General features: G+C 38.4%; 1 protein-coding gene across 12 annotated transcripts in view; it reads left to right on the top strand.

The window, feature by feature from the left end:
• Positions 1-17,131, top strand: part of UGP2 (UDP-glucose pyrophosphorylase 2) — a 52,663-nt gene that overhangs the window by 1,599 nt on the left and 33,933 nt on the right. For 5 of the 12 annotated variants that reach the window (XM_063789791.1, XM_063789790.1, XM_003949802.5 and 2 more), the window contains 3 exons: positions 44-104; positions 13,826-13,953; positions 15,353-15,460. The exons of 1 other annotated variant lie outside the window; for it this stretch is intronic. In XM_063789791.1, the coding sequence (XP_063645861.1) occupies positions 13,840-13,953; positions 15,353-15,460 (222 nt within the window). In that variant the 5' untranslated portion in view covers positions 44-104; positions 13,826-13,839. Of the gene's footprint in view, positions 1-43; positions 105-13,825; positions 13,954-15,073; positions 15,243-15,352; positions 15,461-17,131 lie in introns of all 12 variants that reach the window. 6 more of the 12 variants (XM_063789787.1, XM_063789786.1, XM_063789785.1 and 3 more) reach the window with 3 other exon arrangements.

Genomic DNA, 17,131 nt, shown 5'->3' with positions numbered 1-17,131 from the left:
GCTGCTAATTAATCCTTGTTCTCTTTTCCTGGTCTGTGTCAAGGTACCTGTGCGTGCACGCAGACGGGAAGGGCTGGGGAAGCGGGAGGACTGAGAAAGGCCAGGTGGGTTTTGCCGGGACTGTTGGGGAAGCTTTAGTGTTCTCCGCTTCTGCTTCGTTTGTGTGTACGTGGTTTGCGTCTCAGATTCACTTATTGCGAAACTGGGAGTAGCCCGAAGAAGCTGGAGGTCATTTCAGCTGGAGAAATGACTTTGCTGCATTGCTGTGTTTATTTTTTCCTTTTTTGAACTATGAAAAGATGATTAAGGTTCCTTTGAAGTTTGAAAACTGCTCTCTAAATTCCACATGTGTATTTAAAAAGGGTTAGGGAATGCCTCAACTGAGATTATCAGTAACGTGTATATGAATGCATGTGTGTACGGTGTACTCACTGAAATTGGTGCTGGCATAAACCTTTGACACCAGTTTGTAGCATGAGATTTGCCTTCTGGTATGCAAGTAAACTCTTTCCTTGTAGACTCCAGTGTGTGAAAGCTTCAGCCATCTTGATGAACACACAGCTAGTAAAGTTCACAAACACTTATTATGCTTCCTGATAAATGTAGGTGTACTTTTGGGAAAAAAAAGTTGTGTCAGTAATGGCCATCATTTGACCCTGGGAATAAAAATGCCCTACTGAGTTCTACATCGCTTTATTAACTCTTCTTTAAATTTTGTGTAGTAGATTAAAGTAAGAGAATTCGACTGCCTGTGTTATTATCGAAACAGATCGAACGCTATGCTTGCCTTTAGCGCTAAGCTCAGAAATGTCACTTGTTATTAGACTTTCAAATTCATGTTATACCTTATGTGTGGTAAGAGATGCTTATGTTCTGATTGAGTAAATGTCTTATTCAAGAATAGAAAGGCAGAACTGTTAGAAACGTACTGGTTTTGTAATAACAATATTCAGTTACCATAAAGGCGGTATTTTGCAAGAATATGCTAGGTAAAAGTGGACAAGTTACTTCTCTTTAAAAGTTAGAAATATTAATAAACCCAAGGTGTTCCATGTAGAGTTATGCTTTAGAATAGGTTGCAGAATTGGCAAGCATTGACTGATTTCACAGCCTTTGCTGTAATGCCACCTTGTCCTCAGAAGATTCAAAATCAAGTGGTAAGAGTTGCTGTGTATGTTTGTCATTACTTTGTCATCCACTTTTTAAAAAAAAAACTTTTTATATTTTGGAATACTTCCGGATTTATAGAAAAGTTGCACATTTGTCAAAACTAAGAAATTAACATAGGTACATTACTGTTAACTAAAGACTTTGTTCAGATTACAGTTCCCATGATTCACTCTAAGATACCAGATTGCACTTAGTTGCCAGCCACTTTTTTTCTTTTTTCTTTTTCTTTCTTCTTTTTTTGTCAAGGTCTTACTGTGTTGTCCACGCTGGAGTACAGTGGGTATTCACAGGAACAATCATAGTGCACTACAGCCTCAAGCCCCTGGGCTCAAGCTGTCCTCCTGCATTAGCCTCCTGAGTAGATGGGACTTAGGCATATGCCATAGCCTATAGTTGTCATACATTTTTACTTTAAATGGTAGTTTTCCTTTTAAGATGGGCAGTTTTGCACAAGAATATGACACCTCCTCAAAATTTTTTGACACGAATGTGCTCCTGTTTATCATTGTTTAAATTTTGTACAGTGTGAGCCCTCTATATGTTTAACTCTGCTGCTGTTGTAAATGATAAACCTAATTGGCAAATGACACAGCTGTCTCCACAAAAGAGCTTTCAAGTGTAAGGGTTGGAAATTTTGGTTTTGATTTTTTTTTTAAGCAAATCAAATTCTTTGATCTCTGCTGCAGAAAATATTGATATTTCCAATCACTGGCACTTAGTACTTCATGCTCTTCATAGGGGAAAGAGTTAACAAATGTTAGGTTTCTAACTTTTTTTTTTCATGGGTTTTCTCAAGCTTTATAAGAGTCCTGAGATGTAGATTTTTTATCCTGCCCTTACAGGTGAGGAAAATTAAGTATCTTGTCCAAAGTAAACAGCTTGTATAAAGCACTGACTGATTGATAGATTGATTTTGAGGCAGGGTCTCACTTTGTTGCCAGGCTGGAGTGCAGTGGTGCGATCACAGCTCACTGCAGCCTTGATCTCCTGGGCTTAAGCAATTTTCCCACCTCAGCCCCCTGAGTAGCTGGGACTACAGGTGCACACCACCATGCCTGGCTACTTTTCTCCTTTTTTAAAGAGACAGGCTTTCCCTATGTTTCTCAGGCTGGTCTCAAACTCCTGGTCTTAAGCGATCTTCTAGCCTCAGCCTCCCAGAGTACTGGGATTACAGGTGTGAGCTGCTAGTGCCCAGCACTGAAATTCTTACATGAGTGTGTCTAAAACCCTAGTCCTTCCCGACATCTTTTGTTGCTTCTAACATTAACAACTGTGGAAATGGCCTGTTTCTCCAGCTAGACTGTCAGTTCCCATTGGGCAAAGATAATATTATATCCTTGGGAGAAATACAGTGTTTTGTAAGTGGACGATACTCTAAATGAATTTGTCATGGATGACAAATGAGAAGCCCACAGCTTAGCACTTTCCATCTACTATTTAGTAGGTTATCTTACATTTTTGGTTGTAGTTTTTATAACACCTCTTAGATTATATAAATGTTGAGAAAGATGGAAAGGTACAGACTTAGATTTGAATACCGTTACTAGCAGGTGATCTTAGGCACATACCTTTCAAACCTCAGTTTCTTCTTAGATAAAAATTGGGCAGTAATGCTTATGCCTCAGGGTTATTGAGAAGCTGAAATGAGATGAACTATGTGGATGTGCTAGGCACATATTAGGTAGCCAGTCAATTTTATTTTTCTTTCCTGAAATGATGGTGGCCTTTCAGATAGCATTGCCACCCGAAATATAACCACATGTCATCAACAGAACTAAAAGAAAAAAGGCAGGTATGACAGTTCTTTATTTTCCTATTCCAGGTTTCATGTTCAGGCCTAGGTGTTATTATGTTAAAAAAAAAAAAAAAAGTGCCGGGGTGGGACAAGGTAACGTTTGGACAATGTGAATTTGGTTGTAGTTTTTATAACCTCTCAACTTGAGTACAAGTTGGTGACGGTTTTCTTCTGAATACAGTGAACAAAATTTGTTTTGAGCTCTTACTATGTATGACGTACTGTATTAGGATTTCTGGCATATCCCTTATGGTAGGCACTGAAGTTCAGCAGATCTGGGCATTACACCTAAGTGTTGTGTACACCTGTTTTGAATGTAGTAGAATGGTTGCTATACTTGGCTTGTATCTCCTTCTCCAAATCCTAGGCATTGTGCCTTACAGGAAAGCTGGGTATCTCCATCCTCAAGCACATTGACCATAAACTATTAGGTGGAAATGTTCAATTAATAAAAATATTGAGGTAGGCAGGAGAGTTCTTAGTATATATTTCTTGGTCAAAAAAAAAGGTTCACATTTCTTTGGTCACATCCCCAAGTCTCTGTCCCTCAGGCACTTAACATTCCTTCTCTTAGGAAGACCTTTCTTTACTGGATCTGCAGCATAATTCCTAGCTATTCTGCTGTTGGGTCACCTTCTGCCTACTTGTGACATTCCTTCTGCTTCTGGTTTTCCTTGCTCCAGGGATTGTTCCAGGGCCCCCAGTTATTCTAAATGGATGTGAGTACCATCTCTTCCCTAGCTGAGTGAGAAAGGGGGCTCCCTGTCATAGTTTAAGGTACCAGGGGCGGGGGTCATCAGCAGCTGTGGGTTTTTGTCAGGTTTGTCAGTGGGTGCCATTTGGAATTTTGCTTTTAAAAAGTTCTGAGAGTTATGGGGTAATCACTCTAAATGTTTTGAAACTTAATAAATAGTGAAGAGAGTAATGTTATCTAGCCAGCTAAGGCCATAATGGATGCTAATGCTCTAATATTAGAGGCATTGTTTTTTTTTAAAAAAAGATTCTAAATGTGCCATTATCTATCTAAATTATGTAAAAATGTCCCTGATGTTCTTAAATTGAGGTACATACTTACATTTCAGGGAAAGCCATTTAAGTACCTCTGTCACTTAAAAAATGCTTGAGGCCTATCAGCTTTCCCATTTGTTAAAATTCTTTTCATAACTTTTTTGGTGACTCCTATTTGATAGATGGCAGCTAGCCAGGGAAGATTACTGAGCTAATTATAACTGGAGGGGTCTCCAAGGAATACAGAGATGAGAGGCATTCTGGGGCCTGGTTCTTCTCAAATCCTAAAACCAAATTTAGCCTGTTGCTGATTATTTAGATGATGAGGGCACTTTTAGCACAGGGATAGTGGCATGGATTTGAGTGAGGACAAGAGCCATGAAAATAATGACTAGGGCATACCCCTCATTTTTTAAAGATCTGATTTAAGATTTATTATATTGTTTGAAGAGAAGGGTTTAGTTAAATTCAGTCACAGTTATAAATGTAAAAAAAAAAATTCTAAAGAAATTTAAAATGAAGAGTTGAGCTGATGAAAAGTGCTGTTTTCCAACATGGACCTTGTAATCTCTGTGGTTAAATTGTCCCTGTTCTTGCTAACTCAGCCTTTCTTCTAATAAGATGGATGATTTTCATTTGTGAAAGTCTACTGAGGAAAAAAAATTGATAAGGGACATTAGAGAAATTAGAAATATTAACTGGTACTCTTTTTGGGAGTGCCATTTTAATATTCTGAATAAATTGAAAAATGACCTTAAAAGGAAATTCAGGTGTTATTTTAGTCCGTAGGTATTTTCTTGTAATACTGTTTCACAGAGACCCTTCCCTTTGTTGGTATGTATTATTTTTCCCTTCATAGATGAATTATAGCAAGTTTAATTAAAATAATGGGATACTTAGATTGTGTGAGGAACATCAGTTGGCCTAATAATGAAAGTGTTTCAAATAAAAGAAATATACTGTAGTTTCCTAGTTCCCACCAAGCTTTTTGCAGAAGTATAGGCTTTCATGCGCGTCCGTGTGAAGAGACCACCAAATAGGCTTTGTGTGAGCAACATGGCTATTTCATCTGGGTGCAGGTGGGCTGAGTCCGAAAAGAGAGTCAGCGAAGGGAGATAAGGGTGGGGCCATTTTATAGGATTTGGGTAGGTAAAGGAAAATTACAGTCAAAGGGGGTTTGTTCTCTGGCGGGCAGGAGTGGGGGTCACAAGGTGCTCAGTGGGGGTGGTTTTGAGCCAGGATGAGCCAGGAGAAGGACTTTCACAAGGTAATGTCATCAGTTAAGGCAAGGACCGGCCATTTACACTTCTTTTGTGGTGGAATGTCATCAGTTAAGGTGGGGCAGGGCATATTCACTTCTTTTGTGATTCTTCAGTTGCTTCAGGCCATCTGGGCGTATATGTGCAAGTCACAGGGGAGGCAATGGCTTGGCTTGGGCTCAGAGGCCTGACATAGGCATTATGAGTTCTCAGAAAGTTAGCCATATTAATTACTGAAAAGTTAACATAAACAGATATTTGAAAGTCAACCTGGATTATCTGTGAAAATGAAGAAGAGTGTGTTAACTTTCTGTAATGCTATTCATCCTGATATCCAGCATTTATACTGTTGGAGAAAATTCCAGCAATATGAATAAATTAGTAGGGCAAGTTCTCTGGCTTGGGGTTTAATGGATGAGAAAATATGATTCAGTTACTACCTTTTTGGTTGGATAGAATCTCTTTAGAAGACAGAGTTTTTCTAAAGACTGTTGCCGTTTTGACATAGCCTACAATTTCTTTTCTAAATATCATATTTTGAACTTGGAGTAATAGTGTTTGAAATTGTGGCCATCTTGGTCTTGGTAATTGAATGGATTGTCCCAGGCACAATGACTATTAACTGAAACCATACTTCTTAGATATTTATTTATTTATTCATTGAGACGGAGTCTTGCTCTGTTGCCCAGGCTGGAATGCAGTGGCGCGATCTTGGCTCACCACAACCTCCGCCTCCCAGGTTCAAGTGATTCTCCTACCTTAGCCTCCTGAGTAGCTGGAATTATAGGTGCACGCCACCATGCCCAGCTAATTTTTGTATTTTTAGTAGAGACAGGGTTTCACCATGTTGGCCAGGCTGGTCTTGAACTCCTGACCATGTGATCCGCCTGTCTTGGCCTCCCAAAGTGCTGGGATTACAGGTGTGAGCCACTGTGCCCAGCCAATTCTTAGATATTTAAAATTCCACTGCCAGGCACGTGTCCTTCTATTAATAACACATTCTTTGAAAGTTGGCTTTATGAAGCTATCAAAGAAAATTAAACTTTGTGTGTTTTTTGATTGGGTGACTTATGTGTGAGAAAAAAGATAATACTCTGTTCGAAAGCTGTTTCCCAGTTTTCTTGATTGGTGATGCAGGCATCTCCTTTAATTTGTTGCACAGTAATTGTCTAAGACTCAAATTCTGCCTCTGCCAACAGTTCTGTTGTTTATTTTTCTCAGTCATTAACAAATGAAATCGATTGTGCCCCCAATCCATTTTACAATTAAGGATTGTTTTTGAGAAACTTGGAGAAATTGGCTATGTTGTCTCGTTAATATACATAAACAATAAAATGTTTCATTTCCGTAAACATTTTTAGATATTTCTGTTAGTTTTTTCTGTGTAAATCAAGAGAATTGTTTCTTTGTGATTTCGCTTGTGTCCTAAAAAACAAACAAAAAGCCATTAATTGTCTTCATGGACCAGAAATTAGTTGTATTATGCTTAGTCTCCTTTTTACTTGCTAGTCAACATATTGTAAAAATACTATTTCAGGGGATCCTTTCTTTGACAGTAGCTCTTCTTGCTCCTTGGCCACAATGAAAATGTGATTGGAGTTTGTATTTTCTTCTATTTGCTGCTCTGGCAGAAGCTGATGTAATATTTCATTTGTGTTATATGCCTGCCTAGAATTTTAAAACTTCCAAAGAGCACAGGAAAACAGAACAACATAGTTATATCCACTGTTTTGGGTTCATTTGTGCTAATGGTAAAATGCTTAGCCTTGGTAATAAAATATTTATGGAATGCATAAAAGCATTCTTCGATTTTTTTCGCTGCTTAGACAACACAGTGTATAAGGAAGAGTTGAAGAGCATGAGATGCAGTAAGAAAGTATTATTCTAATTGTAGTTTTAACCTCACATAGCAGACATAGTTGAGCTGCCGGTTTTCATTCAGATTTAGTGGCAAACACCTGGAGGTGGTAAACCATGTAAATACACTGTAACTGAGAAAGGAGAGACCTTGCTCCAGAAGAATGCGAAACAGGGCGCCAGGCAACAGGGTTTGAGTTCCAGCTTGGCATTGTGTCCTTAGGCAAGTCAGCATCTCTGGGCCCCTGTTTCTTTATCTCCAAAATAAGGAATTGGACTCACTGACCTTAAAGCCCTTCTAAGCATAAAAGTTTCTCTAAATGCACACATAGCAAGTTACACGGCAGGACTACCGGATCATTTTTTGGCTTTTCATCGTGATTTTATGTTATACCTCTTTCTCTTCTCAATAAAGGAGTGTGAGGCCTTTTGTGATGACTTTCTTCTCATCCATTAAACATAAAACAAAGTGGTATTATTTAACAAATCTCTTCTGAATGTTCTGTTTTCCATAAGTAGTGTTTTCTTTTTCCTTTGAGATTTTAAGAGCTACTCTATTGTATAAGAGTAGGGTTAATTTTAATTGTTAATGAGAAGTCTGGTTTATATATAAATTGTAGCAGTTTTTTTTTTAAGTAAAGCAATGCATGATTAGCAAAAATCTTTTTTAGCGAGCTGCTCTGCATATTTGTTGCTGCAACAGTTCTTGAAAGCCTGATATCCTTTTATTTTTGTTATCAAAAAGCATTTATTAAGCATTCATATGAATGTAAAGCTGAGTCATCTAAAAATATATCTCAGTGTAGTCAGTTGACAGTCTAATAACTTTAGTATGAAAAGATCATATAAAATTATGTAAGATGCAACTTAATTGAATTTACTTTTCTTAATTTATCATTGAATGACATGGAATATTTTTTCTATATTTTTCCCTAAATTAAACTAAATGTAAACATATAAATTGCCCAATTTTGTTTAATCTCTAAAGTTAGTGAAAACATTACATTGGCATTTATATTGGTTAATAAAATTGAAAAGAAATTTAGTAGTCATTTGTCTAGACTACCTATCTGTGTGAAACTTCTTTGACCATATCCCTGATACTTGACTAATAAATCAGCCTCTGCTTGAGAAGCCTTAGGGACTGGGGCTTCAGATACTTATGACAGTCTATACTTATCTTAACTCTGCCTTTCTGTGACCAGACATCATGGCTCTTGTACAGTTTCACTTTGGGCTTACTAGGCACTACCTACACTAGACTAGACTTTGCCTTCTGTATACCCAGAGCATAGCTGGATCATAATAGGCTCTTACTCATTTAATAAATGTTACGTGAGTATCTACTATATCTCAGGCTCTGTGTTTGGCAGTGGGAATACAGCTGTGAACATTACAGACATATACTTTCACAGAATTTACAGTCTGTTGGATAAGATAAACATTGAATAAATTTTTAAAATTATGATGTTATAAAGGAGAGGTACAAGGATCTAGCATATGAGCATGTAATAGGTAACTTAGTTTAGAAAGATTTCTAGGAGGATAATCTCAGGTAATATTTAAACTGAACTCTGACAAATGAATAGGAGCTATTCAAACTACTATTATATGAGAATTTAAGTCCTGATCTACAGTTTAGTTACATACCATTATTAGGCACCTGTACTGTGCAAGGTGCTAAGGTAGGTTTTGGGAAAACAAAGTTGCATGACATAATGTAGTTTTTTCCCCCTCAAGAGAATATGTTCTAGGATTGCAGACAGACATTTAACTAAAGAATTGGGGTTTTGAGGGGTGTTTGATATAATACAGAGACAGGAGTGATTAAAACTCCCAAATCAGTTGTGGTAGAAAGAAAGGCCTCTTGGAATGTTCAGAAGCCACTACTTAGAACACTAGGAATACCACCATCAAAATGACAGAAGCTAATCAAGTAAAACAGTTTGAGTCTTTGGGGATTGAGAGATCAGGGCGGTTTCCCAGAGATTGGGATGATTCTCATTATTCTGGAACTCATACTGGGCCATTCTTATTTTTCTACTTTTTTTCTCATTTCTGCCTCCCCTTTTCTAAAAGTGTTGAGTGGTATTTGAAGTGCATGGTTTCGAACAATCTTATAGTTAGGATGCTTTTAACTTAATGGAGCAGAAAAATACCAATTCACTTGGCTTTCAAAAATGAGGGTCTTTTTATCCCATAAATCCTGAAGTAGGATATGCAGGGTTGGTTAATTCAGTACAAAAGCTTATCAGACCTTCCTTCTGCTGTGCTATCTTTGACATATCTGCCTCATTCTTGGGTCAGCTTCTTTCAAGGGCACTAATCATGGCAGAAGAAACGTGGGGTGATTGGTGGACACATACTCATTATGTGAGTAGAAAAAATACTATCTTTTCTCATGTATGTCTTTTTTCAGTGAGGAACACCTTTCTCCAAAGTGCTGTGACAGATTATACCCTTATGGCTTACTGGCCAGAATCGTATTACATTTTATGCTTAAACCAATCACTGGGAAGGCTTTGGACCAATCTGGGCCTGGTGCCGTCTCTGAAACACAGGGCATTGGGGCAGGGAGTTGGTGACAGAATAGCATTGGAGTAGCAAGAAGGATGAAGAATATGGCTGTTACAAATATGTTAAGATAAATGGAGTGTAATCTACCAGAGCTACTCAAAGCCATACTGGCAATGTTTGGTTATTAGATATGCATATCTTTCCCACCCCAAACCTACTGAATCAGAATCTCTCTGGAAGCTTACCCAGGAATCTGTGTTTTAACCAGCCTCCAAGTGATTTGTATGTACATTAAAGTTTTAGAAGAACTATTCTAGATGTCCCAAATGGAGTAGGAAATTGCAGCCTTTAGGCAGTCTGCTTTCATACTTTCATTAGCTTTGGCTACTCCAAAAGATACTTCAGCTTGGCTTTTGAGACATGCCTGGATAAGGAATTTGTATTTATTTCCATAGGCAATGAGAATTTCATCAAGCAAGGAAGAGAAGTGATATGATGGGGGTTGCAGCTTAAGGAGATCAATCCATCCGCCTTGGCACTATTAGATTAGAGTGATGGGCAGACTAGTTAGAAAGCTGTTGTCATGACTAGGAGAATAAAAATGCTAGGGGAACTAAGGTAGCAGTAATGGAAATGGAAAACAGTGAATGGAATTACAGCAATCATTTAAGAAGTTTTGATATTGCATTGTCCAATGTGAGGGGAAAGGTGGGAAGAGCCAACTGTGACTGTGAGGTTTAAACCTTAGTTTCTATGGAAATGTTAATGCTGTGGAGAACAGGGTGGGCAAAAGAGTAATTTAGTTTGGATGATCAGTCATGTTTTGGACATGTTGAGTTTGAGGTACCCAGCTGGGTATCCAGGTGTCAGAAATCTTTAAGGAAGTAAAGAATGTGATCCTGGAGCTCAGGAAAAAAGTTTAGGATGAGAGGCACATGTTTGAGTGATCAGTAAGGAGAGTGGCATGAGAATTGAGGAGAAAAAAATGGTCTGGGGACAGAATTTTAGGAATCTCAGGAGAGGAAAGGAGGAGCCAGTTAGGGAAACTGAGGTGTGGTCAGAGAGGTAAGAAAAGATATAGGATAAACTTGAGTAGTGGAACCCCATAAAGAGCTTTTCTAGGAGGAATATTCACAAATAACTGGGTTTAAAGGACTGTAATGAGCCCAGAAGAAGCTGGTTAGCTTGAATTGGTTGTAAATCTAGCCGGCATAGTTCATATTTCCTTGAAATAATCAAGATAGCTTTATCTTGATTATGTCTTGATTATGTCTTGAAATAATCAAGATAGTTTTATCTTGATTATTTCCAGTTGCCATTAAATTCTTGGAGTTTTATGGTTATTTGGATCACAAGTCATTTCCCGATTTAAGATTAAGTGGGCTCTCCAATTCTCTGACTTTGAGTATCTCTCATTGTGGATTTTCCAGGAAGGTTGGGACTGATCAGACAGAGGTGGCCTAGGGATGGCTCTTCAACTTCTCTGTTGCTCTTGGTGCCTTCCCTGTGGTTTTTCCATGGCCTGTGCATTATGAAACTAGCTTGTGTACTTATTTTGTTTGCGCCAGTGTCAGGGTGTCAGGGAAGGGTATTATGTATCCCTCTTACTTGCTGAAATACATGAAATGAGATCCATGAATTAAGAAACAAAAATATTCACTTGTCAGATTGACTGTAGCCCTCTCTCTTTTTTGGGTCCAGCTGGATAAAAAAGCCCATGATGTTGAAATTTTAGTTCTTATGAACAGAAAGAATTAGGAAACTGGGGGAAAGGAGGAACTTGTGAAAAAAAGTTATTGCCTGTTCTATCTGAAATTGACTTAAAGTATCTAGTAAGTCCAGTTTTATGTGGTGGGGAATTATCTTGTCTGTTGATTGAACGTAAGAAGAGGTTCTGATATAAATGCTTTTGGAGGAGAGTGTGGTATTTAGGGATTTTTGCGTCAAGGTTAAAGAGAGCCAGGCCAGGAAAAAAACATTAGCAAGGTATTTCTGCCTCACTGTGGTGGAATGGGACTAAAAAAACATGGCTTTGCTTCTGGGCTCCAACATTGGCCTGCTCTGTGACCTTGGATAAGTCATTCAACTATTTTCAACCTGTTTCCTCATCTGTAAAATGATGAGAGTAGGTTAAATGCTCCCTCCCATCTATAAAAATGTTTGACTAAGGTAATGAAATGTTTGACTCCCAATCCACTCTATGTCTAAAGTCGTGGGGAATCAATTTTATATTGCTAGGAAATAGGGACAAAACACTTCATGAGGTTAGAAATCTTGGATTATTCAGAGGATTTTAGTTGACCTTCCTTTAGAAACACAACTGTCCTTGTCAGAAGTGTAACCTGAGAATGTTAAATCCAAGAAAGCTTCTAACATCTGTACTACTTTTCCTACCAGAAATTTCAGACCTTTCTTAAAAAATTCAGGATGGATGAAGAAGTCACCACTAAGGGAAATGGTTCCCTGCTCTGTGCCTCCTGGTCTGTGCCCAGATGCTGAAGATAGCTACACTTCTTGTCTAAGCACTCTTCCTTATTCTTTATTCTTGAATATTTTTTATTCGTTACAAGCCCTTCCTGATTCTTTAATCACTAAAAACAGAGCTTTTAGAGGGGTAGAAGAGGTGACAGGCTTGTTGTAATGTTCTTTTGTTTAAGCCGATTATATTTATAAAGAGGGTGGAAGAAAACAAATTATTCTTCATGTGCATTGGTGCTGTATCAAACAAAAGAAAGAAACAAAGGTTAGAGACATTTCTCGAGTTTGATCCTGTGTCTGGGATTTTTTCAAGTCTGCCTCTGAAACTTAGACCTGTGTTGACAGAGAGCACATGCAATATTAAATGTGAGTCTTTCAGCCAGCCTTTCTTAGCTTGGGTTGATAGGATAGTGACTTGGGTTCTGTGTGTTTTGACCTTAAATCATGTAAATTAATAAGTTATTGTTCTGCAGAGGGAGCTTCTAAAATGTTTTGTTTTGTTTTCAAATGGTTCTCATTTAGACAAATCTCAAACAGCTACTTTAGTTACTTCTAAACTTTGTAGTTACATTTAGTTTTATCTTATATGTTGTCTTTAATTCTATCTGTATAAATGTCTTTTATTCAAATATAAGTGAAAGAATTTATAGTAGGTGGAGTATATAAGGGGAAAGAGTTTTTAGCCTTATTGAACTGTGATTCTGCTAAATTAACAGGCATTTGTAAAAATAACTAGTTATCAAACTATTTGAATAGAAACTTTACAAATACATTTTTAAAATAAGATTGAATCAAATACTAAGGATAGAAGGGGAAGGGTGGACAAATAATCCAGTTGTCCCTATTTTATGAGAAGTAAATAAGATGATTACTTTCTAGATAAAGTATAAAACAGCCTGTGTTGGTATTTTTCTCCCAAGGTGTTTGGGTCTGGGGTGTTGTGTTTCTTTTTCTGTTTTTTTTTTTTTTTTTTTTTTCTCTTTTCTTTTCTTTTTGAGACAGGATCTGCCTCTGTCACCCAGGCTGGAGCGCGGTGGCGCGATCTCGCCTCGCTGCAGCCTCTGCCTCCTCGGCTCAAGGTATCCTCCTGCTTCAGCCTTCCAAGTAGCTGGGAATACAGACAGGCGCCACCACACCTTGCTAATTTTTGTATTTTTTGTAGAGATGAGGTTTTGCCATGTTGCCCAGCCTGGTCTCAAACTCCTGGGCTCCAGGGTCTACCCGCCTCAGCCTCCCACAGTGTTGGGATTGCAGGCATGAGCTGCCATTGCCCAGCCTTTTTCTGTAGTTTTCTACTTTTATTGTTTGTATTTATCTAAGAGGGATTTCCGTCACCTTTAGTGAGATCCATCTGTCACAGAAGTGCCCGGCTATGCCAAAAGCATTAAAAGTCTAGTCTGACACACGTAAGCAGTGCAAAGTCTTGGCTGAAATTGGGAACCAGAAGATGGCAGGCAGCCCTATGCCCTACTCCTTTTAAAATGAAAACGTTGATACAGGGAAGTAGAGGCACCTTGGAATTGCCAGTACCTCTCAAGGGGTTCTTGTTTAGTGGAGAATATGAAACTGGAGTGAAACGAGTCTTAACTAGTTGACACCACTGAATTACTGCCACAGGATAAAGGGACCTTGGGATTGAGCCCTTTTCATTTGCTGAATACCAGAAATCAGTTATAGCTTACCAGCTGTTTGAATGGCTTCCTGGAGTTTTCTGTTGGTGGTTTTATGTTTTTGTTTTAAGATCTTAGCAAAGCAATGTCTCAAGATGGTGCTTCTCAGTTCCAAGAAGTCATTCGGCAAGAGCTAGAATTATCTGTGAAGAAGGAACTAGAAAAAATACTCACCACAGCATCATCACATGAATTTGAGGTAAGGAGGTCTCTACAGTGTTCCCCCCCCCCCCCGCCCCCCCCCTTCATCTGTCTTCATGCTGAGTTGCTGCTGGTGATGATGATAATCATCACCTCAAATCAGCACAAGATGTACGATAACATCAAAAACAAAAAAATTAGAATTGCTTAACAATTACGGGCTTTTAACATTTGCCCTTTGTAAATCCATCATCTTTTTTTCATTTAAGCCTAGGAAGTTTTCAAAGTCATTAAAATAATCAGAACCAAATTATACTTTGTTCTGTGTTTTGATGTCATTGGGTGGAGAAATGCATACCTGTGTTCAGTTGTAATTGAGAGAAGTTAGCTTCATATGTCCTGCATGCCTTTTCCAGAGAGTCACTTCTGATAGAACCATGCTACTTTGACAATTGTCATAGAAGTTTTCCAGAACTGGGAGGCATTTACTTTTTTACTTATAAATCAATAGGTTAGTATTTTCATTTTTATATTTCAATTTATACTTAATGTTTTGAAGCTAGCTGTGTTTTCTTTCTTTTTGTTCTTTTAGTGAAGATTAATTTTCATTGAGAAGTAGAGAAAGATATTGGTAAGTAAGTGTAGCGGCCAGGCGCAGTGGCTCTTAGCTGTAATCCCAGCACTTTGGGAGACCAAGGCAGGAGGATTGCTTGAGCTCAGGAGTTTGAGACTGGCCTGGGCAACATGGCGAAACCCTGTCTCTACCAAAAAATACAAAAATTAGCCAGGCATGGTGGTACGCGCCTGTGGTCCCAGCTACTGGGGAGGCTGAGGTGGGAGGGTAGTTTAAGCCTGGGAGGTGAAGTTTGTAGTGAGCCGAGATTGCGCCACTACACTCTAGCCTGGACAACAGACCAAGACTCTGTCTCAAAAAAAAAAAAAAAAAAAAGTACAGAGCCAGTTGGAATTCCCATTAAACAAATGGTGTTTGTTTGTTTTTGTTTGTTTTTGAGACAGGATCTCACTCTGTCACCCAGGTTGGAGTGCAGTGGTGCAATCTCTGCTCACTGCAGCCTCAACTTCCTGGGCTCAAGTGATCCTCCCACCTCAGCCCCTGAGTAGGTGAGACTACAGGCACACACCACCACATCTGGCTAATTTTTGTATTTTTTTTGTAGACACCGGGTTTTGCCATATTGCCGAGGCTGGTTTCAAACTCCTGAGCTCAAACGATCAGCTGGCCTGAGCCTCCCAAAGTGCTGGGATTACAGGCATGCACCAACTATGCCCAGCCTGTATTAGCTTTTAGGATGTGAAAAAGTCTTGCTCCCTCCATGTCCTAATGGTGTAAGAATTTCATTTAACGATATTTTAAATGTGTAACTTATATCTGTCTTTATGTTTTTATTAAATATTAAGCATTCTGCTGGTTGTAACAATGACTTCTATTTTCACAGCACACCAAAAAAGACCTGGATGGATTTCGGAAGCTATTTCATAGATTTTTGCAAGAAAAGGGGCCTTCTGTGGATTGGGGAAAAATCCAGAGACCCCCTGAAGATTCGGTAAGTTTTAGATAAAATGTAGGAAAATGTAGGGTAATCTTGGACACTGGTTTTAACTTAGGACGGTTGGGTAGTGTAGGGGACCTGTAACAATCATGCGAGACAAGACAGGACTTGCTTTGAATTCTCTGACCCCTCATCCTGAAACTATGGAGACAGCCTTCAGCTCCTTTCCCTTCTTTTAGACCTCTGAGTCTTGCTGAGGTCCTCTAACAGTCTGATCTCCCTGTGGCAGTACCCAGTATCCCTGGATATGAAATGACTTTTGCAAAGTACTAAATATACCGTGTAAGAGCTTCGTTTACTTTGTTTCTTCCTTCTCTCTCCCAAAACATTTGATTTCTCATTGCCTGTAGGGTCATGGATGCTTAGCCAGACCTTAAAGCTCTCTTCTTGTATTTTATTGGAATACAGCTTCACTCATTAATTTATATACTATTTATCATAGCTTAAGCTAATGAATCTCTCTTGTTTTTTCCTAATGAGAAAATTATATATATAGTTCCTAGTTAGAGATACGTTTATTTGCATATGTGGAAAATGTCTTTCAGTTCTTAATGTTTTAAAAATTATACATAACATTCTCACTATAAAAAAATAAGCTAAAAAATAAAAATCTCATGTAATGTTCTCTCTGAGGAGCCTCTTATTTTTGATGTTAAAGCTAAAATTCTTCTTGGCTGTAATGCTTAACAGTTACAATATGCATTTTTTTTTAGGGTCTGTTTTGGTCTTTAATTTCCTTGACCCTAGTGAATGAATTGTGCTTTATTTTTCTACTTTTAAGTAGTAGATTTAATAGTATTTTCTTCCAAGAAAGAGTTAGAATTCTTCTGGATAGGTATGTTGTTTAAGAAAATAAGTAGGTATAAATTCAGTCAGATTTTTAAAAATGTTTGGGAACAGCCTAAAATTATAATAAATTTAGGCACTATTTATTCCCCCCCCAGCCGAAACACTTATAACTTTTGCTTAGGAATTACCCTAATTTAAGTAACCTCACTTATATAATTTATGATGGACCTGGGTATAGAAGTGTAGTTTCTTTTTTCTTTTTTCTTTTTTTTTTTTTTTAGACAGTCTCACTCTGTCACCCAAGCTGGAGTACAATGGCATGATCAAGGCTCATTGCAGCCTCTGTTTCCCTGGGCTTGTGTCCTCCCACCTCAGCCTCCTGGGTAGCTGGGACCACAGGCATTTACCAACATGTCTGGCTAATTTTTGTATTTTTTTTGTAGAGATGGGGTTTCGCCATGTTGCCCAGGCTGGTCTCAAACGTCTGGGCTCAAGCAATCTGCCTGCCTTGGCCTCCCAAAATGCTGGGATTACAGACATGAACCACTGTTCCTGACAGTGGTTTTGGTCTTAATTCTTGCTTGCAGACCTGGGAATTTTTTGTTTTCTACTGTACAAACTTAACTTTTCGGAGACAGAGCCTACTTGAAGGAAGGCACGCAGATTTATTATGTTCAATATATTTTAGGATTCAAGAATTAGTTTTTTTCAGTGGAGAAATCTATCTTTTGTACTTTGAGAGATCATGATATATAGTAGGGATTCTTGAAGTGGGGGTCAGAGGGTGGAGAAGGAAGGAGAAGAGGAATCATGGGATTTTTTCGGTTCAGTACTACCCTACCCCATTCCCAAGAAAGTTCTGATAAATTCTTTCAG

This window comes from Pan troglodytes, chromosome 12 (assembly GCF_028858775.2).
Source record: "Pan troglodytes isolate AG18354 chromosome 12, NHGRI_mPanTro3-v2.0_pri, whole genome shotgun sequence".
NCBI classification, from domain to species: Eukaryota; Metazoa; Chordata; class Mammalia; order Primates; family Hominidae; genus Pan; species Pan troglodytes.
The sequence above is the reverse complement of the archived record's forward strand: the minus strand, read 5'-3'. Positions and strand labels throughout refer to the sequence as shown.